Here is a 26,185-nt window from a genome sequence, read left to right on the forward strand (position 1 = left end):
GTGTTGATGTTTCCGGGTGAAAACACACATCTCCATTTGCGAAATTAAATTGGTCAAAAGTAATCAAATCATACTGCAGGTGAGTGCAAGTGCTCATTTGCTGCCGCGGCGACCGTCCGCGTTAATGTGATTGTTTTGTCAGGTGAGTTGACGCGTCATTAACACCCACTCACGCAACGAGCCTCCCCGACTCCGGGTGGACTAATGGGGTCATTAGGGACAGAATTCCTCAGGAACACATATTGGCACACATCTGGTGTCCAAGAAAATGTCCCTGCAGGGACATCTGTGTCGGGCGGAGCTCTCTCTAACGCGGTGGCGAACCTCTCCCTTCAAACATCAAAGCCTCCTGAGTTTGTGCTCGCCCTCAATCAAGGCGCCGGGGTTGGCCGCCTGCTCGGGATCCGGCATAATGGTAAACAGCGTCCTCGGAGCGGAGGGGAAATCAAAGTCAGTCAAACAGTGGAACATTGACGTATTCAAATATTTATGCATCTGTGATGCACGGATTTCAGGTTTTATGAGACCGGTAAACACGGGTCCACTTTGATGCACGTAAGACTCGGGTTTGATGCCGAGTAACTAGGAGGCCTTTCATGAATAGTGCAAGCCAGTGTTTGGCACAGCTTCTCCTTTCTTGTTTCAATAATGCAAGAAAAATATCTCCAAATTGCATGGAATTTGTGTTCCAATGCCTCTAAAAGATATGTAGGACAGCACAAAAGGTGGAAGGATGCACCCAAAAGTTTGAGGCAGATGCTTTGTTGTCCTAAAAGGAGGTTTTCAAGTTGTGATGTATTCGGCAACGTCACACATAGCGTCCTCATTACGGTTCAGACTTTACTTCTCTTTCCTCAATAGTTTTAAGCATCTATCCCAATTGTTCGCAATTCTTCGACATGTTTAAAATTGTTCATTTTTTGCTTTGTCAAATGTTCCGGGAACAACACCACAAAGAAAGGAGCCAAATGCAGAACAACACAAGTAAGGTAGGGTGAGTGACTCGATTCGGACAAACCTTCAAAAATGAATAAATGAGCGGTCCGAGAGTAAATACCAGCGAGTATTGGACTAAAAGTCAGAGAGCGCATCCCAGCGGAGCGGACGCTTTCAAAGACAGAGACCATCAAAGACTCGGAGGTCCACTACGGGTCGATGGACGCCCTACGATTCCTGTCAAGCAGCTGTCCAGTCAGACCCCCCGTGGGGGGGAGGGAGAGGAGAGCGATGCAGAGAGAGGAAGAGGAGCCACTGCAGCGATGCTCACGGGCCGCTGGTCACGCCGCCTTCAGGGAGAGGAAAGACAAACTCATACAAACTCCAAAAAGAAAAACTCCAACAGCATCTTAACAGCATGCGGCTGGTGGATGACTGGCCGGCTACGCCCAAACGAGGAAGGGGGAACGTTGGGGGTGTTGTGGATAATAACAGTAGCAGCGGTAACCATGGCAACCGTGGAGGACCAAAGCTTACCAAACTCGTAAAACAGAGGCTGATGGAGCTACTTTCACAACCGCACACAGACATCCACCTTGTCCGACCTCCGTCACTTAATAACGGGGAGAATTAGACCTTTTGCCAAGGTGAGAGTGATGCTGCAGAAGATGCTTTGTCAGGAGAGAGAGAGAAGAGAAACAAAGCCGAACCTGAAGAACTAAACACGGACAAATGGTCTTCTCACTGTTTTTGTGATTTTACAGTCTTGTCACATAGTTTTCACTGAAAATGAGACCAGAGTACATCGTGGACATTGAGTGCACCAAGAGACATGACATTATAAAATAATTAAAAAGCATGCATATGAGCAGGGAGTTTTCTTTTCAAGTACATTCATTTGGTTAACATATGCACAGTATATCCGGTAATTGTTTAATTCAGTAACATCTTTGCTGTTATGATAAAATGCAGAGTCATTCGGATTCAATCTCTATTTCATAAATTTGCTTAAAAATTGTGCGACGGATTTTTCCCACCCAAAAGAGAAAGAAAGACATCGAGAGACTGGAGGATGCAAAGGAAATGATTACATGTCCTTCCTGCTTCCGAGGACTTATCAAAGCATATTGTTGCAGCAATAAGAAACTCGGGTTTAACGGGCGAACTCTTCATACTTATTGTACTTCATTGGCAACTCCTTCGATCACCCACCAACTCTGCTGCTTTCTACCTTTTCACTTTCAGTACATTTATCAAACCTCTCTCTCTCGTGCTGCTCTTTCTATTTCTACTCACAAAGACTTCTTACAGTACCTGTATTTTCCGCTCAGATTTTACCCACACTGTCTCCGGTGCTGAATAGGCAGATTAGCGCGGGCAAACGGCGCCTCTATTGACCCACTATTTAAGCCTGAGAGGGAGAGTGAAATGTAGCCCACTAGCTCTGTTATCCCTCCACAATTCCACCGCACCAAATTGGAAATATGTGCAGCCTGGTAAACCCGTTAACTGCTGATCGAGTCCCGTAGTGTTTGAAACAGTGAACCAAACGCTGTGGGAGGCACAACATGAGGTGGCGGGTCTGATGGAAGAAGGGTGACAGGAAACGGGCCGCGGAGATGGAACCCAGAAATAAGTTCTTATTCCCCCTTTTTTCCCCCCCCAGTCCTGACCGCCCTGTTCTCCTGCTCTGTCGCCGTGACTTTGAATCCTTCATGCAGCCGCTAAGTGAGCGAGCTGTTCCTCCTGTGCAGGTCGCTCGCAAAAGGCCGTCCGCTGCAATTTGGCCGACGAGCGCCGTCAGTCACTGTGGCCCCTGTTCCGTCGGCTAAAAAAAAAAAAAAAAACCCACAGCGCTGAGACTGCAGCAGCCTGTAATCTCATCACAGCCCGTGGTGAGAGGGAGAGCGAGGCGTGCAGGGAACATGCAGAGAACACGGGGTAAGTGAAGGGGTCCCTGTATCAGAGGACGGGTGTTTTCCTGCAGAATAATGTACCAGTCGACAGGCGTTGAGTCACACGAGGACCAGGCGATCGTGGCTTTCACTCTGCTGTCGTCCCCCAGATGCTTCTGGGGGGACTCAAAGTCTCTCTACTGGCCCTTGGGGAATATGCGACGTCTCCGGCGTGTTCGGGTTGTCCTCCCAGTTGAAGGTATCTGGTAAGCTTCTGAAGGAAGGTGTCAATTAGGAGTCCCCTAGTCAGAGTCCCTTCAACATGAAAAGGCAGCGGGCCTTCTCTGACGTCCTCCGTGACGTCTCGTCTCCTCCCCCCCCCCTTGTGAATGAAGCGCGGCACTCATCTTGTGCTCCATCACTAGATCACCAGATGGTGGCTTACTTAAAGAAGCGACGCTGACGTGATGCCGGTTGGCATCCGGGTGATGAGGAAATGTAAAAGTTCTGAGACTCTCCGGGCCGCTTTTGGAGGGTTTCCCCATCACGCAAACTCGCCAAGCGAGACCGAGCCTCTGATTCGGTGATACCGCGCTCTTGCTTTTAAGCCTCAAGCAAAAGTACCAGAACGATAAAAGAACAAACAGGACACAGCAAGCGGAACGCGCGTTAAGATAGCGGAGGAACCGTGGATGGTGCGACTGCAGCTCCTCTTCTGAAAGCAACGTGGGCGCCTCCTCCTTCCCTCCCGCTTACGCATGAAGGGTCACTTACTGGTAACAGCTCAGGGGAGGCGAGGAAAGCAGGACGAGAAGAAAACCGCGAGAAGAAAGGGAAGACAGCGCGAGGGAGGGCGAGCTAAAAAAAAAAAAAAAAAGGCCCGCTCATCCCGGATTCCTCTTGAAGTGTCTCCCATTGAGGGTGGGCGGAGCTAGCCTGCGGTAAATCCACGCTTGCGCGCGGCAACATCAATGGAGGGCTGCTGTCTTGACCCCGTGGAAGTCGTCCTCCGGGGAGCGCGGGCGGGAGCGGAGAGGGCTGGGGACCGATGGCGGGCGGGCGAAACTTCCGAACCCTCTCCTTGCCGTCTCCTCCGTGCATATCGTGTGTGGTTTACAGTGTTGGCAGCCGTGATCGCGGCTCTCTGATCGCCACGCGGACGCACCAGTGGACCAAGAGGTCTTATGGTGTCCAAGACAACAAGAGCTGTTTCGTTGATTTGATGAGGAAAAAACAGCAAACAATACGCGGCCTTAGTGGGAGCAGAAAAGAACTCTCACTCTCTCTGCTGTCTATATATTTGTTTTAGGTTCTTTTCTACGCGTTGTTGTTTTTCCTCATTGAAAACAATCCATTTCTAAAATCGACATTTTCTTTTACCCTTTGACTGCTTACACTCAGCAGCAGTCGGCAGCAGACGTCCAATTTGATTTTTGCTAACTATTCAGCTGATTATATTCAGCTTACTTCTCCTCCATCTCACCCACACGAACCCTTCTCATCCCGTCCCGTGTCGCCCAGCGCTTCCATGACCGCCTGCTCCGCTCGCTTCCTCCGTCAGCTGCTTTGCTTCCTGTCTGGAGGAACACAGGCTCCTCGCACCTGCTCCCGTTACATGCCGCACGTTCACTGCGAGAACGCGTCTGGGCTTCTGAGGGAGGGAGGGAGGGAGGGAGGGAGGGAGGTGGAGGAGGCTTCGTGCTGACGGAGCACAGCGCTGCAGGCCTCGTTAGCTCTGGGAGGAAGTGCCGCCGTCTTCCAGTTTCGCGGCGGCGGTGGTCGGGGCGGTGTCACATGACCCGCGACTACCGCGGCAACCGGAGCTCTGACTGTGGAGAGTGCGGAAGTCTCATGCGGGGGGGGGGGGGGGGGAATGGGGGGGGGGACAATTGATCCAACAGAGAGCGCCGACCACATCGGACCTTCTTCTTAAATGTGCCGTGTGTCAAGAGTTTGTCTGAATAATTCATTATAAAACCGCAGAGGATGTGCTGACGGCGAGAGTCGGGGGCCGCGCGCTTCACGGGGGGGGACACGCAGCGTGCGAGAACCGCCGCTCGCAGATTGATTCTAAAGTGGAGGAAATGTCAGAGAACTGTCAGTCCAAAAAACTGTCAATCCCATTTTCCCACAGCAGCTCAACAGCCCGCGAAGACGTCCACGCCGCGTCGCAGCGTGTTTTACGCCGGCTTTGTTCAAAAGGGCCTTTGCAGTTTCACACGAGAGGCGACGCGAAGCCCCCGCGAGCTTACAGCTGGAGACTCGATTGACAGCCGCAAAAAAAAAACAGCTCAACTCGTAAAAAGGATCGTGAACTGTGTGGAAGGTTTTTTGGGTTTTTTTCGCGAACGGAAATGAGGGATTTCATGGACCGGAGACAGACGGCGGTTTACGACGCCGGCGCCAATCAAATGAGAACGGAGAGACGACGTTCGTTTGCACTTAATCATCAAAAGGAACATTATCTCTGGTGAGTGTCTGACAGTCGGACATGAACGCCGCAGCTGGTTATTGTGCATCCTCCGTTTCCCAAATGATCAGCACAAAGTATGATTGAGCGCCTTTGTGTTCTCTCACTCACGAACACGACGCTGCGTGTCCACACGCCACACAGCTCACGTCCAACAAGTGAATACGCTGCCGTCTGTTGCAAACGGCGCAAAACGAGTCGGACGCAACGTTGCTGAAAAGCAGAATGTGCACGGAGGCTTCAGCCGTTTCTGGCCGATGCGTCGCCAGCGTTACAGATACACAACCGTCCAACCAAAGTCAGAGACGGCGTGAGACGCCGTGTGTGTGTTTGTGTGCATCGCACCAGACTGTCCCGGCGGAGGAATTCCAGACGGGACTCGGGGCAGATAGAGCAGCACCGTCAGAACACCCGCTCTGCTCCCCCAACATGGCTCCATGGCGACGGGCTTGGGCAACGCCTGTTTGGACACACAAACACACACACACACGCACATGAATGTAGCAGATAACCAGGGCTCATAATTCCATAGACAGATCCCATAAACAGACAAATAGAAAATGCTCAGCGGGGGTCAAATACTGCAAGAATCTTTTTAATTTCTCCATAGAAAACAATCCCTGTGTTAATTTATTCGAAATGTGATTTTACTACAATATCTCACGTTTTCATGGAGCTTAACTATTTGCAGGATTTGGAAGTGTATCTCTTGAAAAAGGATGCATGAACCTATAATTGCACATGCCGTGATGAGTCCAGATGAATAAGGAATAAAAGTGAGTGTCCCCGGAGGGGGATAACCGTCCTGCACAGGGCCCTCGGGACACCGAGCACACGCAGTCTGTCTGCACGAGGACATTTATTGGCTGCGGCTGAGGTTCCTTACATCAGGATACAAGGAGGGGTCATTAAGCCATCGATCGGGTTTGACCCTTGTGCCGGTCAGTGGCACAGAGGTCACGCAGAAAGGCCGTGTGGTGGGTAAGTGAGACGTGCGCACACACACACACACACACGTATGCACAATACAACATCTCAGAATCTTTTATTTCCTCTTTACACATTGCTTTGTTTCACACACACATTTCATAACCATCTCTCCCATTAGTTCTGATCCCCTTCCTGCTGTTTCATACCCGCATATTAATAAAGACCATCTGTGCTCAATAATCGTGAATACGGGTTTAAAAGAACAAACTGGCTGTCCTCATATTTCATTACCTCGGGTGATTTTATAAACACAAAAGAAAATCATCTCAACTTTCAAACTGCATCAAATCATTAAATACAGATTTGCGTTGCAGTGTGTTAAGCAACCAGCATGCGTTTAGGCTTCAGAGAGCAATTAAAGGACACAACAAGTCACACGGCTGCTGTCAAAGTAGTTACCAGCTTAACACAACCAGGACCACCTCGGTACAAACACCGAGAAGGACAGGTACGCGCGCACACACACACACACACACACACATTTAAACAGCCCCTCCGGTGCTAATAGGTTTAAGTGCTGGAGCGTACAGCGTAATTAGAGGCAAGAGGCTCTCGTGTTTGTCTGCTTGTTTTGAGAGTGTCAGGAAATGATGAATTCCCCCCTAACTAAAAAACACACACACACACACACACACACACACACACAAGCAACTAGAGTTTCCTATTAGCAAACCACTATTTCCTGTAAAAAGGAAAGAAATGCGTCATTCTTCTGCTTTGGGATTTGTTGGTGAGAGAGAAAAACTTTGTGATGACGTTAAATAAAGAGCAGGTGCACGAGGACACGTCGCCTTTTGTAGAAGATGGACACAATTTGACCGCGAGAAGCACAAAGGATTATTGTGCGCTTTCTCGCTTGCTTGTCGGAATGGCTCCTAAACCAACAGTACTTGAAGTTGTGTGTGTGTGTGTGTGTGTGTGTGTGTGTGTGTGTCGTCGCAGCCCACTAGTTCCTTTGATCTACAGGGTTTGAAGAACAATAAAAGGAGCGCACACACACAATCATGTTTACAAGGCGCCATTTCCTCCAGGAAATGAGCTCTTACTCGTGTTTGCGTTCATTATGAATTCACTCTTGTGCAGACGGCGGAGATGCCTGCGGAGCGGTCACATGGTCACGTGGTCACACGTGGTCACACGTGGCGGTGATGGAGCTCGCTGCCCAGGCGTGAAAACCACCGTCACGGTCTGTGATTTTGTGAAACAATGAAGAATTCCAGGTGTTCAGGTGGATATAAAACGCATTCAAACACCGTCTGACATTCATGTAAAGCTAATGGAAAATGAAAAAACAAATGTATACAGATAAGATGAGACAAAGGCCTCCTGTGCAAAGCAAAATGACCGAGCGGGTCGTTCACCGATGATTCGATTGGCGGTTTGATCCCCGGCTGCGGTCTAAATGTCAAAGTGCCTTCGGGGCAAGAAGCCGCAGCCCGAACCCCTCCTGAAGGGCGTGAGTGTGTGAATTAGCATTTAGACTAGGCTGACGGGCGGGCGGCGGGCGGCGGGGGGGGGGGGGGGGGGCACGTTGTGTGTGTCAGTGGGTGAACGCTGACGTGCGGCGTGCAGCTCAGGCGAGTGGTCACATGATGAAAAGGCGCCGTATGAACTCCGACCAGTTACCTCGAGTTTTAACTCATTTAAACCTGTGACTGCATCACCCCAAAGAGGCCCCCGGCTCCTCTGTCACCTGCGAGGGGACCGTTTGATCTCAACGGTTAATTAATGGCAATTCTAACTGCGGCGGCGTCCAACTGTGTGCGTGTGTGTGTGTGTGTGTGTGTGTGTGTGTGTGTGTGTGTGTGTGTGTGTGTGTGTGTGTGTGTGTGTGCGTGTGTGTGTTCTTTGTGGTACAGAGTGTGCAGCGTACACAATGCAGCAGAGCCGGCGTGACGCTGCGGCTGTAAGAGCTGTTTTCTGGCTGCTTTCCCAACCCAATCACAATAAGTGAGGGGGGAGGGAGGAGGGTGGGGGGGGGGGTGAAGAGAGCGGTAGAGTGCATCCAGCCAGGTAGGTGGTGTCCAGGTAGCCGTTGGAGTCGATGGTTGAATCCTGCTGAGCTGTCTGTCCGGTATAAAAGCTTCCTCAGCGGACAGCCGCTAAGTAGAGCCGAGGACAGCAGCGGTTGTGAAGGGAGGGGGGACGGGGGGGGGGGGGGGGGTGGGGGGGGGGCGCGGGGCAAGCGTCATATTTGAGAAACCAAGTGGCACTTAAGCCCGGACAACAGTTTTTTTTCGCTGACGGCGAGCGACGGGGAAATGGGCTACTTGGCGGCGCTGAGCGATACGAGTCCTTCATCCCGCGAGGAATCATTGGAAAGAATCCAGCAGGAGTTTAGTGGTTTGGTGCCGTTTTTAATGAGGTCTCGATTACGGAGAACACACGTCCACTATTAGTCAGTTCACGGTCCAGTACGCCATGTTCCTGCATCCTGTTTCAGCCCAACAACCCCTCCACGCGTCTCTGGGATGGATTCTGTGATAACGCCGTTTAAACACACTTGAATGTGTTATAATCTATTCATAGCACTGTAGTATAGCTAGTAACAACATTAAAAAAGCACTTTAAAATGACTTGCTGTATAAGATCAGTTATCATAATACACATTTTCTTTGAGAAGGATCATTTTGTGTCGTAATAATAATTAAAATGACTTAGACCAGCTTATTATCACGTTAAACTTCATGTAAAACTGTGATAGTCTTATTATTGAGATTGCAACAAGAACGTCAGTGACAAGCGGATCAGCCGACTTACATCCAATCACACAAAAGCTTTATCAATGAAGTGTTTCCAGTGAGGTTAAGTTCCCGTCCCGTCTCGCCTCCCTCCTCCTCCCTCCTCCTCCTCCCTCCTCCTCCCTCCTCATCCCTCCGCCCAGACAAACCGATGGTACCCGTCTCCGTCCCCTGGATGGACTGGATGGTGGATTGAGCAGCATTCTGAGGTGGGGAGTGTTGCTGCCGGAGCGCGACGGATAAATAGTTTGAGCCCAGAGAAAATCACAGTCAAACGCTTGTCTTCCTCTAAATAGCTTATTTTTCTCCGTGTTACTTTTCTCTCCCAAAGTCGTCTTCTCTCAGCTTTCAACCAATTTTATTTTTCCTCTCCAAGGCGAATCGGCCCGGAATCACAGTTGTGGTGAAGTGCAAATTCCTAAAACCAACCATCCAAATAGGCGTCCAATTTAGTGGTGGGCAGCAGGCGAGGGATGCAAATGCGATGTGCTGCGCGGAGCAGAGGGGTGGGGAGGGATCGGCGTGGTGAACAGTCTAACCCTGAGACTACATACGGCATCAAAGTCAGCCGCCGGAGAGTCTGAGGACAAATACACACACACACACACACACATCGGAAAAATCTAAACAGCCATTAGCATCCTTAGCGTTAGCATCTTGGACTAGCAGCCGTGTTTTAGTTTTTGCGAGACTGGGCTCTACTTGATGGCATTGAAACTATTCTTTCCTCTTCCTCCTCTCAATTGGGAACTATTGAGGCTCTACTGGAGGTTATGAAGAAGCGCTAATGCATCGACATCCATCATCTTCATGATGGAGTCCCATATGGAGAGGGACACGTCTCAAATCGACTGAAAAACATGAGGGAGCATTATGTCTTTTAAACAGACTGAATCCTGCATTAGAAGCGGCGGTGAATGTCTCTTTTTTTTCCTCTGCATGTATTGGGAAATATATACTTTACTCTCATGAAAACCAGAATGAAGGACACATCCATGTTGTTTTTAAAGGTGAACTTGAGGAGTGAAAGTTGTATCTGAACACAGCGAAGCAGCAAACACAACCCCCCTCCCCCCCAACGCTGTGGCTGCAGGTCAGAGGATGAAGACACTTGTTTCCCCTCCGAGTGTCAAACTCATTTTACGCCAATTAGGTCTTTTTCCACCAACTGGGCTGCAGTGAACAAACAGAGAAGTAGTGGCTGGAGTCACCTGACCCACAGAGCGGAGGGACGGAGGGAAGTCGCTTCGAGTTGTGTGCTTTAAGCCACGAGGTGACTCCTCGTCACATTTGGTGCACCAACGCTTTGCTTTTTTTTCACAAAAAGGTCAAAACCCACCTGAAGTAAGTTTTAAAAAATGTTCATGGGAGATACGTTGTCGTTCACAAGGGCCAACGAGGACAAACTCGCCCCGGTTTGTAAGTGAATCCATCCTCGCTGGGGTGGGAAACAGCCCCCAGGCACACAAACAATGCACTTTGTTTACTGGATTAAAGAGGCGGTGGAGCCGGTGCGTATCAGGAGGATCTCTTGCAGCGACGCTCGTCTTGCTATCTTTGTTCATATCGGCAAAGTCCTCCGGCGGAGGATCTCTGCCGTGCCGATTATGTGGATGTTACGCTGTTAGCGATGATCCATTCAGAGCGGAGAGGGAGGGCGCGTTAAGAGGCACAGATGTTGGGGCTGCTGTTGGAGGGAGTGGTGCAGAATTCAAAACATCAAATCCAAATGTGATTCCCTTATTGAAGCGACAGGCGTTTAACTCTCAACAAGTAAGAGAAGATCAATAGATATTAGCAGAGGAGGGAACAATCCGTCTGTTTCACCTTTCTAACCATGTTTATTTCGTCTTTTGATGGAGTCAGAAGCGCATTATGATTTGATTCCGGTCATAAAAGCACCGTTTTCATCTCTTATTGAACCTCACTCGTCTTCCTTTTCCTCCCTGGTGGCATTTCTAGTGATGCCGGATCGAGAGGCTTTGAACTCGCTGTAAACCCGACCGGCCTCCCTGTCCAACACACACACGCCGCCCCCCCTCTGCGACCCCTGAGGTGTGGAGAGTGCCCCCCCCCCGCCCTGCCGGGCCCCCCTCGGCGGATTAGACTGGCCGTGCATGTCCAACACCCGCAGGGCAGAAAATTGTCACGTCCAATCCTCTCTGCATCCCAAATCCCCCCTTTTCTCCCGTCCCCTCCTCCCTCTGCCTGTGTGTATCTGTCGCTGTCCCCCCCGGAGTAATACTTACTCACTCTAATTCACATAGAACCGATGCGAGTAGAGAGAGTGAGCGAGTGAGAGAGTGACACCTTACGAGGCGGCCGGTCGCGGTGCTCCGGTTAGTTTACGTTGATTTATCACGGAACTAAAGTCAACGCTACTTTGACACACTTCAAAACGCTATTTTCACTTCGGCAATATTTTAGATCAAACGGCATTCCAAGTAAAGTCAAAGATGCAAATCCGTCGACCCGCCAACTGAGAAACACGGCGTAGCGCTCGTGAACTTTGACCTTCAGAGTGAGCATTTTCTGCTGCCCCCCTCTTGGGATTTTAGAGGAAACCGTAATCCATGTAATAAATAGAAAGTTTAGAAAGTGCAGCTCGCCATCTATATCTGGATTCAGCTCACTGCCAGAGGAGAGGGGGGGAGGAAGGGGGGGAGGAGGGGGAGGGAGCACGTCTGCCTTATTTCTAGGAAGAAAAAAAAAAGAAAATCCCTTCCAGCTTTGAGAGTGAGAGGAGATTTTCTGGCACAAAGTGGTATCTTTATCCTGATAATCAGAGAGATCCAACAGGAGATATGGTGCGCCGTGTTCCTCCCCCCTCCTCCTCCTCCTCCTCCCCTACAATCTCCCCCCTCCTCCCCACGGACGCTCGATGTCTCATCACACGCTGTAAACAAGTAAACAAAAAGGACGTTCTGCCGCCTCACGGCGTTTCCCAGACAAATAACTTCCTGTTCTGTAACGTGCGAACGCGGCGACGCACACAGCGGTTTGCGTAAGGAAAGGAGAGGAGGGGAGAGGAACTAGGAAAGAGGAAGAGTGATAGGAAAGGGGAGATAAAAGGAGAACCGCTAAATGAGTGGAGCCCGGAGTGAGGGGGAAGGAGAGGAAACAAGGAGATGAAGCTAAGTGAGAGGAAAGAAGGAGAGGAGGAGAAACAAGGGCAGGAAGTGAGAGGGGAGGAAATGAGGGGATATAAGATGAACCTGCAGGTCACAAAAGATCCCAAAGAGGAGACGGAACCAGCAGAGAGCGAAAGCGAGGAAGGAAGACGAGAGAAAGATTAATGGTGGGGGAAAGAAGGAGATGAAGTGCAGTGAGATCGAAGGAATCGAAGAGAGGAGACAAGGAAACGAACCACTGTCACATTCTGACATCGTCCAACAACGTGTCAAAAGTCAATTTTTCCTCAGACAGAAACACTTAGATGGCGAGACAGAGGCGAGGAGGGGAGACCATGACAAGGCTGGAAGCAGGAGAACACACACACACACACACACACACACACACACACACACACACACACACACACGCGAAAGGGACTTTTACTGTGAAGTAACTCCTCCCACTGCGTTACTCATTCTGCCCCATTCGGTAGTCCAGGCTCCGCCCCCACCTCTCCCGTGACTTTGCCCGTGTCCCGTCTTCCCCCCTCCTGTCTCCTCCAGCTCGGGACAGCGGGGCACGTCCTTGTCTCCGCACGCCGCCATATCGAGCCCGAGCGTGCGTGTCTGCGTCCGAGTGACGAAGAGGAGGCCAGTTTTGCGTTTTAATCAGCGGGGGAACAATCCCATTACGGCCGGCGAGGACGGAAGGAGCCGCGTCGCAACCTCTCTGCGTCCCTCCCTCCGGTCCTCTCTCCGTCCCTCCCTCCGGTCTTCCCTCCGGTCCTCCCCCCGGTCCTCCCTCCGTCCCTCCTTCTCCGAAATGAATCATCTCACTAATGCCTCATGAAAGCCGGACCCTTTTTACCCCCCTCTTCCTAATTTGGGAGGTGGAGTATATCTTTTATTCACCTCCTCCGCCTGCTGCAGACGCACAAAACCACAAAGACACACACACACACACACACACGCGCGCTCTGTCCTCTCTGCTTCTCTTTTCACTATTAGGGTGGAAAGATGAATGTGTTTTCTGGCTGCCGAGGATGCGTAGTTGCCTCCACGGGGGAGGACACACACACACACACACACACACAAACGCAGTTTACACATGACAGCACGCACAGACACACAAACACACTCTCGTCCTGTACAAACTGTAGACACACTACACGTCTACACACAACCCTGCTCCAGAGACCATCATCATTCCTGAAAAAAAACCCACATTTTCCTTCCATTTTCAGTATTGACGGCTTGCAGAGGAGGAGGAGGAGGAGGAGGAGGAGGAGGAGGAAGAGGAGGAAGAGGAGGTATCGATTAAGGACAAAAGAGGAGAACAGTAACACACTCACCATTAAGGCAGAGGAGGAGCGGCTGCGGGCCGAGGAGATGTCCTGATGAGAAAGAACATGGTTTCTAGATGCATCTAACGATTGTTTGTGACTTTCCCAAAGTCTCCACTGGATAAATAAGCCTGTCGTCAGTGAGCGTTTCTATTTATCTATTTCTTTTATTTTTATTCTACATAGTTGACCATGTGACAGCCTTCCTGACTTTGATTAATTTACTTATTTACATCATTATGAATCCGTCATCATGAGTATAGAACGTCTGTTATGTATATAAATATAGCTCCCAAAATTATAACTGGTCAATAACAACATCTAGCAATAGTGCATAAAGTGAATAAAGTCAAATTATTTCATCCTTCTTTTGTTAACTTTAGTGTACGATTGTAGCCATGGCAACGCTGTCTTCATTCATTCCCGAGTCCCTTTTGATCGGTTTTTATTTCAGTTGAAAACAAAACTTCGTCTCTGATCAGTGTTATCTGGGTGTATGGGCCCTGTTTAAGGCACAGACGTGCACACACTACACCTTCCCCTCTTACCAGCAGTGATGCCTACGTCTGCTCCGCCCACAGAGAAGGTATTGCAATGCACACACACACACACACACACACACACACACACACACACACACACACAGCATTCACTGAGTGTTCAGGCCTTAATGGGCCCGCCTGCTTGCTCAGCTGAACCTGAAACTGGCACTAAACTACATGTTGGACAGGGAGGCCGAATGGGGGTAAGGGAGGGAGGGGCGGCGGATGGAACAATAAGGAAGAGGACTAAAGTGCGAAAGAAAGAGGTAAAAAAACAGGAGAGAAGAAAGAGACAAGTTCCCGTTGGAAAAGGAGGACAACAAGCAGCCTAACGTCCAGCGTGCAGGGAGGGACGTGGATGCCGCGCGACCCCGTTGTGAAAGGTCAACTTCCTCGCTGTCTCCTCTGCAGGCGAACAAGGAGAAGAGGTAAAAGTACAACCTTCCATACAATAAAAAGGACACGTTGCACAATGGGCTGTGCATCCTTTGATGTGTACAGTATTTCTCCTGGGCCCAAATAGTACGACTATATTCTATTTCTCTACTTTTAAATGTATTTTCTCTTTATTAGTAGTTTCTAGGGCAATATCTTTACCCAGATATTTATTCTAATTCATCATGCAAACTGATTTTTGACTATTTCTTTCATACTATATTAAAAGTATCCTTGTTTAACGTTAATCTTGACGGTTGACATGTGCTGTAACGCCACGCGGGACAGCTCTGCTCTGATAGAACAACCCGCCTGGATTGACTCTCAATCATCCAGATGACGATCTGCTGAGTGATGAATGTGTTTATATACTTCTGCGTGCTGATAAAGCTCTGATTTTACTTCAGACAAAGATCTCTCTCCCAGCTTTTATACAGATATGTAGTCTGGTACTAGGAAGTTACGTCCATTTGAACAAATTGAATCGGTCGCGTGCCGCCTCGTTTCCACGGTGACCATTGCTACCATTAGCATAGCAAACAGAGAGAGAAAACAGGCTGCTTCTGTTCGGACCGTCTTCAGTCGTCACAGTTTCTCCACTGAAACAGGGTCAGAGTGAACGTGGTTGAAGACCGTCGGTACGTTTGCTCGCCTGAAAGGTGCTGAAGGTGCTTCGCCTCCAGCTGCTTCGACCGTGTGTGTGTGTGTGTGTGTGTGTGTTGCACATTTGCTTTGTAATCTCCCCGATGATGAAGAGAGAGAGAGGGAGAGAGAGAGAGCAGCCTTTTTGTTAAGGCGCAGACGGACCACAAAGAGCGATGCCTTTGTTTTAGCCTTGTTAGTGCTGACGGGCGTGTGAGTTATTGAGTTAATAACACGCGTGTGAGACACTCTGCAGGAGCCACAGGTGAAGTCGACCGAAGCAGCGTACGTGCAACTGTCCGTGCAGAATGCAAACGCGTGTGTGTTTGCACCATATCTCAGCTTCATAAAAGCTTTTGTGTTATCTGATAAGCCCTGCAGTGGAGTGTGTGTGTGTGTGTGTGAAATGTGGGTAAATCAGTACTTAGCTGTGTATTTTCTACCAAACATACATTATTCCCAGGTGTCACAGATACCCTTTATCTGCTTCTCTCCCCTTCCGTCCGTCCATCCATCCGTCTCCACCCACCAGCCCTCCTTCCCGAGGCACATTAAATCCCTCCAATTGAAGAATAAACGCGCCATATTAAAACGCGAGACATGAAATTGATTCATCTTTGCTTTAAGCAGCATTACGGAAACAGGAGACGGCCGTTAATCAGCGGCGAGGTGGGAGCGGCTCCCGGGCCCGGGGCGGAGGCGTGCAGATGCTAGTTGCCGCGGGCTCATCAGCTCCGCGGCGTTAACGGCGATGCTTTATGGCGGCGGTGGAAACATCGATTTACGCTGATGACTACGCCTCTGTTGTGTAACGCAGCCACGGCGCGCAGTAAAGCCCTCATCACGCCGGGGGGGGGGGGACGGGATCCGCGCACCTCGTGACCGGGTGGCTTTGACTGCTATCTCACGCGCTTGTGGTGCGGCGGTGTCGCGATCTCCTTTTAACCCAAAGAGGTGATGAGTAAGTGGAGTTGATTGTTAGTCGAGGTGGGAAAACGGTGCTCGCGGCCCTCTTTAAATGCACGGCAGGTCAACTGAAGTCTCAAAAATGTGAAAGGAGACGAAGACTAAAACTGTACTGGAAGGCTTACACAGATTACAAGTGATCCCCAGATTAAGTTTGGTCATCTCACTTATCACCTCAATTCTGTCGTCATATATCGGAACTTTTTAGTTTTGGATTCCATCAAGTGAAAAAACGGCTGCATATTAAAAAACCCATTAACTGACAAGGGCTTATGAATAATAAGCAAATCAAATCATCCATTCACACACAAACAAATATCTCAATTGTAAAATCTGCATTCAAAGCTTTCAGTCAAACAGAATCCAATACAACTCAGCTGAATATATAATAATGACTCTTAAGTTGTATAGAAGCAGCAAAACAGGATTAATCAAAAAATAACAAGTTTGCTGAAGTTAGAAAAGGTCAGACTTGTTTGTTTAACTGTGGGAACATTACGGCACATTTACCTGCAGCAAATGTACCCGTCCCAGACGCGTCGCCATGGGAACCTTCATCCGGTCAGTATCATTGTAAAAAATAAACCTCCCCACACGACCGCTTTCTTCAATTAGAAACGCGAGAAGAACCCTGAACCCTGAAAAGAACCTGTAATCACGAGCCTTCGCAGGATAGAAAACGTGTCTCTGACGCAAAAACCCCCCCGGGACGCAATCCAGGCTCATCTTTCATGTGTCCTTGGGACCGTAAGGACGCCACACAGACCCGCCCGAACTCACAGCGTCTGACCATCAACGTGTCTGCTGCTGTGAAAGGAGACGCTCAGCCCGTAAATATACATCGATATCTATTAGATCTTTATCTACGTAAATATGATGTTTTTCATTCCTTCTCCTTGTGTGTTCTTTCTTGGTGTCAATGTGCAAATAGTTTGCACGATTTCCAATGAAATTGTTGTGATGTGTGTAGAAAAGGAAAGGAGGGAAGTGGAAGTGTTTTTAATTTGGCGAAAGGACATAAGATAGAAAGGTAATAGGAGACAGACTGTCTGCACAATTTATGAATAAATAACACAACATTCCGCATGCATGAATCCTCCATTAATCACAGCACCCTCCTTTCCATGCAATTATATCTCCATCTTCTACTTCACCCCCCCCATGTAAACCAAATCACTGCGCGCGCGCGTGTGTGTGTGTGTGTGTGTGTGTGTGTGTGTGTGTGCGTGGAAACAACAGGTGTCGTGTTCCTTGCTCGCCGTCTAGAGCTGCCATGAAATGGGGTGATGATGGCTCTATTTGTTTATTCAGACTCTGCATCTCTGCGTAAGCGGGACGACATAATATATTTGGGGTGGGGGAGGAGGGGGGAGGACAGGGGGCAGCATGGAAATGCTCCCTATCCCTCATTCATTACACAATTATGCTAAGCTGCATGCTTGGGTATGAACCAGATGTTGTGTAATTAACCTCGGTGTGAAGATAGCGTTCTGCCCTATTGTCTCTCACCTTCAAGAATGAAAGGGAAACCGGGCCGCAGCGCGGACGGGGGGGGGGAGGGGGGGGGAGGTACTCTGGAGGTACTCCGGGGGGCTTTTTCGGCGGAAACCGAACTGAGCCGAGTTCGACCTGGTCAAAAACGGAGCTAAAACTAATTAATAGTCGAGTCTAGTATAGACGTCCATCCCATTGTCTCTGTAACCAAAGTGTGTGGAGAGATGGAACCTCAAAAGATACTGAAAGAGGGGCAGTCACAACATTATCATCCAGATCCTCCTCCCGAAAAAGCGAATGTGTCCATATTTAAGTCTGTCTGGCGGTTGATGAACCCAAAATATGAATCATGGAGCCGTGCACACTTGTCGGCATGTGGCGTGATTGATGAGGCTGATTGTTTTCTGTCGCCTTTCATTCTGACCCGTCGGCCTCTTGTGCTCAAGTCAATCTTCTGCAACATCTGCCACCACCCGCCGCTGCGGGAGGCCACTTCCCCACGATGCATTGCTTCTATCGGGATTATTAATAGGTTGAAATGAGTTACACAAAGGCAAGGTCAGACACATGAGTGTTCCATTTAGCCGCTTCATGGTGTGTGTAACAACATTGCTCTCCTCCATCCCCTAACGACTGAACTGTAACTGTACAAAGTTAAAGTTTACCAACCAAACGAGGAGCACTTATTTTATTCACCAGAGGAGCTCTGCTGGAAAACCGCTGCGATTCGTTAAGGGCCACCGGTGATTTGTGCTGAATGTCGTCATCGCCGGTCGGTAACCGCAGCAACCGCCCTGTGTTTGTTGACCAATCGGTAAATTGGTCAACTGGGCTGTGACTGGGCTGTGCAGTGCATTGTGGGGAGGCTGCGAACGGAACAGAATGATGCATCGCAACTCTTCTCACATCCAATCACAGCAGACTTTTACTTTTCAAGGGAAAGCAAATTGAATTTCACATCGATTTTTTTTTTCCGCCCACACGGGTTGTCAAACCCTGTAAAAGCATTTCTTCCAACCTCTGCACGATATTTAGATAAAGATAAAGTTTCCCTGAATGCAACTTTTTCTCAGAGCAGCTTGTTGCACGAGCAGCGCCAGCCTGTTGACAGAGTCCGCCTTCTGTTGTGTGCCCACAAAACACCCACACAACCCACAAGTCCACAGCACCATACGGCGCAGAGGGCCACGGGGTCAGAAAGCAGCATGAGCATCATCGCGTGGATATGTACACGAGCTCCCTCGGCTTGTGTTGGGCTCAGCGCGCGCACGTGTTTGTGTCTTTTTGCTAACCTGTGAAAGCTCCTCCTGGTCGCCGCCCGCCTCCAGCGCTACGTTCACCGAGGCGAAGGGACGACTGGCCATCTGCTGGCGCTCTCTCATCAGCTGCTGCAGACACAGAAATAAAGAAAGAGGGGGGGGGGGGTTGTTCAACGTGTTCGCCTGAGAAAAATATTTGACTGACAACAGTTTTGAATTTACAAAAGTTGCATAGTAGGTAGGGAACAAAGGGAGAGTTGCTCACACCCATCTGGGTGCCAGGTTACATCCAATGTCCGATGGAAAAGAGCGTGAGGGAATAAAGGTGGGGGGCAAAGTAAAGCAAAGGAGCGAAAGCAGAGAAAGACAAGAGAAAAGGGATGAAAGGAGGCGGGTGAGGTGGTGGGGGAGCAGAGATCAAAGCGGTTGATAGAAGAGGAGCAACGGGGAGAGACAGGCGGTGGGGGATGGAGGGAGTCAGACGAGAGGAGGAGGAGGAGGAGGGCGGTGCAAACTTCATTAATGAGGAAGTGTCAGATGAACAAAGGCAGCCGGCGAGGCCGTCATCAGCAGGAGGTCCAAACATAAAGAAACACACAAACACACAAAACCATAACGGGAACGAGCGCACAAGAGGACACTCGCACACAAACAGGCACAGCAACGGCAACAAAAAGGTTTTGGTTCTATAACTGGATTGCCACGAGGAGCAATAACAGCATGTGCGCCCTCATCTCCCCTCCCCTCTCCATCAAAAGCATCTTTTCCCGGCATTTTCCCCTCCAGCACCGACATGGTAATGTGGTTTGGTTGCTACATTTAGCTCGGGGGGCGGCCACCTGTTTCAGGCAAAACAAACTCATTTCTGGCCGATTACGCGCCAAGCTTCTAATCGTCAGTATGTTGCTTGTTGTTCGGGTGGAGGATCCGCCCGGTGCAGCCGGCACTACTACACACACACACACACACATCGCACAACTTCTGGTTAAACCAGTGCCGGGAAGACAGAGCGGGGGAATCTGGGCAGCAGATTGTGACCCTTACAGGAGGGGAAAACTTTGGTTTGTTCATCACCCGTCAGGGTTTTCTGCTAAAGTGGAACACGTGAAACGAACATGTGGGAAGATCCAACCAAAGTGTCCAAAGCAGAGGACGGGAGGGAAGGACGAGGGGATACAGCTCAGAGGGAAATGTGGGTCAAGCAGAGTTCGAATGCAACAGAAGCGTTTGTCACTTTGAGAGGCACCTGTGACGCAGCGATACGGGACAATTTGTGCGAACGATTACGAGTCACGACTCGGATTACATGCAACAAAAAAAAAAGGAAACAAGGCTGAAAAGTTGGCGTGAGAAAGAAGAGGAAAAAAGAAAGGGCTGCCGGTTGACACGTAACCAGACGTCAGGTGCTCGTGTTCTGCCGTGCTGCTCGCTTGCCGGTGTCAAGACTCTTTAAGCGTGAGCGAACACCACACCTGTAGCCACATCAGCTAGCGCGCCGGCTAACGTGATGTCTTCTCTTGTTACCCGTCACCGCTGCGCTAACGTTAGCCCCGGATGACAGCCGCGTGCTCGCCGGCGTCGCTCTCAGCCTCCTGCCGGTGTCGGCTCGGGTTTGTCAGAGCGCAGGTGAGAAGGTGTGTGTGTGTGTGTGTGTGTGTGTGTGTGTCTCCGTCAGCTTTAGATGAGATAATGTGGCCCTTTTAAACATTTGTAGACCCTGAGAGCTGCGGCGCATGTTGCTTCGTTGTAGCACCATTTCTGAGTGGAGTTCAGAAAAAAGGTGTTTTGTGCGGTATTAGTTTTTGTTGACTAAAATATCTTTCGTAAGCACGTGGCTGTACTCACAACCGGGGATTTGTTTGGGTGCATCCATGTGTGAGTTTGGGTCGGACGAGGCGTTCTCTCAGCTCTTTGTCCCCTGGAGCCACTGCTCCTCTGCTAGTGAGATCAGACAAACAGCTCAAGGTGAGCCGGGTCACGTTCGTGTGTGTCTGTGTGATGCGGCCCGATAAATCAGTCCTGACGTTAGAATTATGTTGGGACACAAAAGAGGAAGTAACATTCCGCTTTTAGAGCCTGAACAACGTGTATGCGCACATGCAAACGAATGCAAATGTTCAATTCAAACAGACTACATCGTGTGCGTGCCGGTGCATTGTGTTGCGTTGTGTGTTTAACGTCCCCTCTTAGAAGTCCTTGAGTGGGCAACAAGGACAAGGCAGCGGCCATCTTCTCTGTCCGCCTGTCCGGCTGTAAATCAGCTATAAAACGGCTAATTAACTTTGCCGTAAACAAGCAGCGCTCCACAACCACAACTGGATAACGATGATATTTAGCTCTTCGGTTTTCAAAGGACGCTTTAGATGCGACTTTCCAGGCGGCCGTTTCAGCCGGACAGACGGACGCACAAACCGCCGGCAGGAAAACGAGAGCGCTGGCGAACAACGGAGCAGTGGCGTGGTGAGCGACGCCCCGCAGGAGCAGCTGCGAGCGCTGAAGGCCAGTGAGATGAATGGGAAGCGTTGCCGTAATGTTCCGTTTGCAGACTTTGGATGCACTCCTGCACAATAAAGGCTTTCACGACACGACGAGCGGCTGCCTGCTGCTACGGCTGCCGTTAAACCGTGTGTCCGCTCTGCGGGGGGGCAAGAACAATAGGACCATCACATCTGTAAGTCTGAAAACACATGTCAGTGTTTGTTGTGTTTGTGGGTTGGAAACTAGAGTTGTACAAACAATGTAGTCCATGTTCTGTGCACAAAAACAGCGCAAATGTGGAATATTGTTTGTTTTTTGTTCCATATCTAATCAAGTTAGTGACTAAGTTTTGAGCACAGAGAACTATATTTTAGCAAAGAAAAACATATTCCGTGGGCGCAGTTTACTGAGGTGCCCTCGCCACAAACTGGTTTTCTGCGCGCAGGCAGCCGTTGCTGCGCTCTCTCCACCTCTTCACGCTACGCCCGCTCGACGTTTCACTCACGCGCTCGCTCGACTTGCAGCAGCGTTACATTTGTGCCACAAAACCAACCAATCAGAGAATTAAAGAAGGTCAATTGTGATTGGTTGGTTTTGTGGCACAAATGTAACGCTGCTGCAAGTCGAGCGAGCGCTAAAATATTCTTTGCTAAAATATTCTTTGCTAAAATATAGTTCTCTGTGCTCAAAACTTAAAAATACGCGCTCAGGATTGTGGCACAAATATAACGCCATATGTTTAAGGTTTCAGGACTCTTATGGCGCGTTTCCACCGAGCGGTACGTTACGGGTCGGGATCGGTACCCTTTTATTTGTGTCTCCACTGCCAAAAGTTGAGAATGGTACCAAAAATCCGAACCTTACCGAACCACTTTTTGGGTACCCTTCCGTTGGGGTACCTGGCACAGGTGTTTGGTACTGAAGGGCGGAGCTAGACTCACTGAAGTGCGTTGATTGGTTGAAAGAGTGACGTCATTTGCGCGTGCCGCAAGGGGAAAGACAACACACGTAACACGCCTGTAGCATGTAGCCTTTGCTCAAACAAAGATCGTCGTCTCCTTGTGACAAACAGCCACATATCGAGAAGCAGGATCGGCGGTACGTCCTCCGTTGCCGTTTGCGGTTAGCTTTCAGTTTTCGCGCAATCGAATGACGTCCATCTACTTTCCGTCATGCACCACGCCTATCAAGTGACGTTATCACTACTTTCTCGTACTGTTGGCGGTGGAAACGCTCGCCAAATCATGGTTAACAGACCCGACCCGTACCGACCCGACCCAACCCGTACCGTACGGTGGAAACGCGCCATTTGTTCCAGTTAAGAGGGTTGTTAATGCTACAGCTTTGGGTCTTCAAAATCACAGTTCCCCCGTGACGAAAGGTGCGTGGGTGTGGAAGACCTCGGCTGGCCGAGACTTCCGCCCCGACCTCAACCCCCATCAAACATCTGGATTGGTTGGTACACCAGACCTTTATATATCGCAACCTCACTGAGGCTTCTGTCGCCGAAAGGAAGCAAAACATCCTTCAGCCCAAAAGTTTGGGGACTGCGATATCTGCAGAAAAAGCCGGACACCCGCGGACCAACAGGAACAAATAGACGTAGAAGACACTTGTCTCAGCGCGGAATGTGCTGATGTGAACCTACTGAACAACAGATATCTCATCCAACATTACTGCCCGCTGTTTCCCGTGTAGATGTAATGCAACATCAGCGTCCATGTGCCGCCGGTCCATCTGTATCCTAACTAGATGGTTTAATCAATGCCACAGACGGCTGCAGGTTTGGGCCTGATTAATGTTTTAATCAGAGATACGAGGGAAACAACGCCGTCTGGACGGGGGTTGTAACTCTTCCTGACTCTTCCTCAATCACAGTCAGAGCTTCGCCGCGCCGCATTGTTCAGTTCAGGAGATGTGTTAAAGCTTATACCAGTGTTTGACCCAGTGTCTTGATGAGCTAATTATTAGCATAACACAGAGCTTGTTACATAATTAATGTGTTATATCCAGAAATCTCCCTGCTACTGGAGTTGTGTATCTCCCAGTCGCCACTGAAAACTGTTCCCTCTTCCGTACGGTTTGAAATGGCAGAGTAGATCCAAATGTGAGGAGAAACAACTGAAAAAGGGATGTTTACGGTTCAGCAGCACCAAGAAAAGCCCAAATCTCCTTTTGATGTAAAAGTAAGTCAAGCATTAAGTTTCCCCCCAAAATCCCAGTACTTTTTTTAGTGCCGGTAGGGAAGGACATCAGTTACACGTGAAAAATGATGGTCTCCGCTCTTTGGATTACGGTTCACGTCACAAAAGCTCCACAGCTGCCGCGTCTCTCCAGCTCAACGTAACCAGCAGACAGACGGACGTGCTGCCGTTACGCTGCCGACATCCTGCTCATACAAAGTGGTTGATGTCAAGAAAGTGGACCTTAAACTACGCAAGGTCCTTCACTTGGGGCACCAACTCGCCACCGAACTGAAAAGGCAATATGATGAGACTTGATGCGACGCGATACTCACACTATCGCGCTCTCAGAGCACAGGATTGGAAACACACACACACACGTATTCATGCAGCCCTGATTGATATAGATAAGTTTTCAATTATTTCCTTATTACGTGGCTTTTGAAGCTCGGTGCTGTGACTGGAGACAGATAGGATTTGCCTCTCAGCATAAAATATGATATTAGGGTATTGAAGAAACAAAGAAACGATTCGGGCGCAGCGTCCGCGAAGACGCCACCGGTTTGATCCCATGCAGCTGCTTCATGAAAGGACACCTCGGTGGATTTACATCACAAAAAAAAAACGGGGAAAAGATGCCAAATGCGTCTGTTGGATATGTGCAGGCATTCAGGTGCGAGCGCAGGCGGACTGACGCGCAGACTCGTCTCCGCCTCCGGCAATTGTCTTCCAGCGAGGCCAGAAAACGGAGAGGCGATAACAAATTTCATTTCCTGCGCGTTCGCCACGGTTCCGGCGGCGTTCGTCTCCTGGCCGGCTGTAAACAAGGTCACGGATATTCTATATGTAGGATTCACTCCAGCAGCTTCTCACACACACACACACACACACACACACACACACACACCGTCCAAAGAACTCGATATTCCTGTCCCGAGGTGGCTGCAAGGAGAAGGTACCACGTTGCAGCCTTTGGTACCACGGACGATCCGCCCGTTCTCGCGTTGGGGCGACTCGCAGCGGCTCAGTTCAGACGCGACGCTCCGCGCAGGCCACGGGACGTCACCTGACATCTCACATGACCTGTAGCGTGTTGATTGCCACTTTGTGTTCGGGTTTTTTTAGTGCCTTATTTTGAATATTTTCCTGGATCTTTGCGTTAGGAACTTGACAAACTTATTCGTACGTTTCTGTGAAAACAGAACAGAAGTTAGAAAAAAATGGTTAATATTAATAGTCCATCAATTTGTAAGTGACCAATCCCAGGGTGCCGTTGGCTTCCATTTATTTCAGTACGGTTTTAAATTCTTCCCTTTAGAATGTCCCTTTTAATCACATTGTACTACAAGTCTGCCTTAAAGTTTTCCCCTTTAACATTATGTGACAACGCACATAGAAAAGAGAATCAGAACGCGAGAGCCGGACGACGCGGCGGAACGTCTTCTACACACTCGGGGCGGCGGCAGAATGAAGCCCATTGATTAGAGAGGGCCGAAGAGACAAAGAGGCTTATAGATCGTGCGTCTCGGAGCCGTTACTCTGACACACCCTTGTGTTATGACCATTACGTCCCATTCACAGCCAACAGACTGGCAATTACTGCTAACATTTCGACTGGCGAGAGAAAGGGAGGGCGAGAGGAGGCGAAACGGGGAGACAATTCTCAAATAGGACAGAAATAGGCCAAATCATTCTGTGAGAAAACAAACTGAATTGATGATAAATGTGAAGATCGGCTGTGTGATTCTGAACTTTTGAGACTGAACGAGGGAACAAACATTGAAAAATGTCCATTACTCCCTCGTTATTAGAACGGACTTGAATCCTTTAAGTCTGTCACAGCCAATAAAAAGCAAAGTTTGACACCGTGTTTACAGAAAGATGTGAATGTTATTAGAATACATAGAATAATTGATGAAGTGGCCGGACTAAACATCCCTCTATTCTGAAGAGGTAGCGATCGCAGTGTTGAGTTAAGCATCGCAGTGACCTGGTGCTCTAAATCAGCACCCGCTAACAGGGGGGGGTCGGGGGGGTCTGCGAGGAGAGAAAAGTGGGCCCTTTTCAAGGGTCATCCATTATATGGTATCACATTAACCCTCATCGCTGGCCTGCTCCGACAGCCGTCATCTATTCCCATTCTCCACAGGCCAACACACACAGACACACAAGAAGCAGGACATAACTAGGCTGTGTGTGCGCGTGCGTATGTGTGTGTGTGTGTGTGTGTGTGTGGGTGTGGGTGCGTCTGCATCCTCGTCTCATCCGTCTCTCCGCGCGGCCGACAGAAGCCGAGCAGCTGGAGTCGATCTGCCGTCTCTGGCACATCCAACTCACGTGGTGTTTCCTAATAATTATGCAACGTTGCGGTGAAGGAAGATGTGTTTTTGCATTAAGGTTTGAAGGTGTGTGTGTGTGTGTGTGTGTGTGTGTGTGTGTGTGTTCATGAACGTGTCAGCCGCAGGGGAGGAATGTAGGTGGTTCTGATTATCGCCCCAACGGCTGGATTTACAAGATTTAAACAACCATCATTACATCCCTGTGACCACAGTCTCTCACCCACACAGACACACACACACACACACACACACACACACACACACAGTACACAATGGTCTGAAACACTGCCAGGCCTCAATCAGACACACTAAGCGAACACACACTGTACACGCACTCCTCTCTTATTGTTGTCTCTCTC

General features: G+C 49.5%; 1 protein-coding gene across 8 annotated transcripts in view; it reads right to left on the reverse strand.

The window, feature by feature from the left end:
* LOC120820841 (attractin-like protein 1) overlaps positions 1-26,185 on the reverse strand; it is a 124,386-nt gene that overhangs the window by 3,499 nt on the left and 94,702 nt on the right. For 2 of the 8 annotated variants that reach the window (XM_078104886.1, XM_078104882.1), the window contains 3 exons: positions 18,860-18,952; positions 13,498-13,539; positions 5,647-5,761 (listed from right to left, as the gene is read on the reverse strand). In XM_078104886.1, the coding sequence (XP_077961012.1) occupies positions 5,647-5,761; positions 13,498-13,539; positions 18,860-18,952 (250 nt within the window). Of the gene's footprint in view, positions 1-5,646; positions 5,762-13,497; positions 13,540-18,859; positions 18,956-26,185 lie in introns of those variants that run through there. The other 6 variants (XM_078104885.1, XM_078104881.1, XM_078104887.1 and 3 more) reach the window with 4 other exon arrangements.

This window comes from Gasterosteus aculeatus, chromosome 6 (genome assembly GCF_964276395.1).
Source record: "Gasterosteus aculeatus chromosome 6, fGasAcu3.hap1.1, whole genome shotgun sequence".
Taxonomy (NCBI): domain Eukaryota; kingdom Metazoa; phylum Chordata; class Actinopteri; order Perciformes; family Gasterosteidae; genus Gasterosteus; species Gasterosteus aculeatus.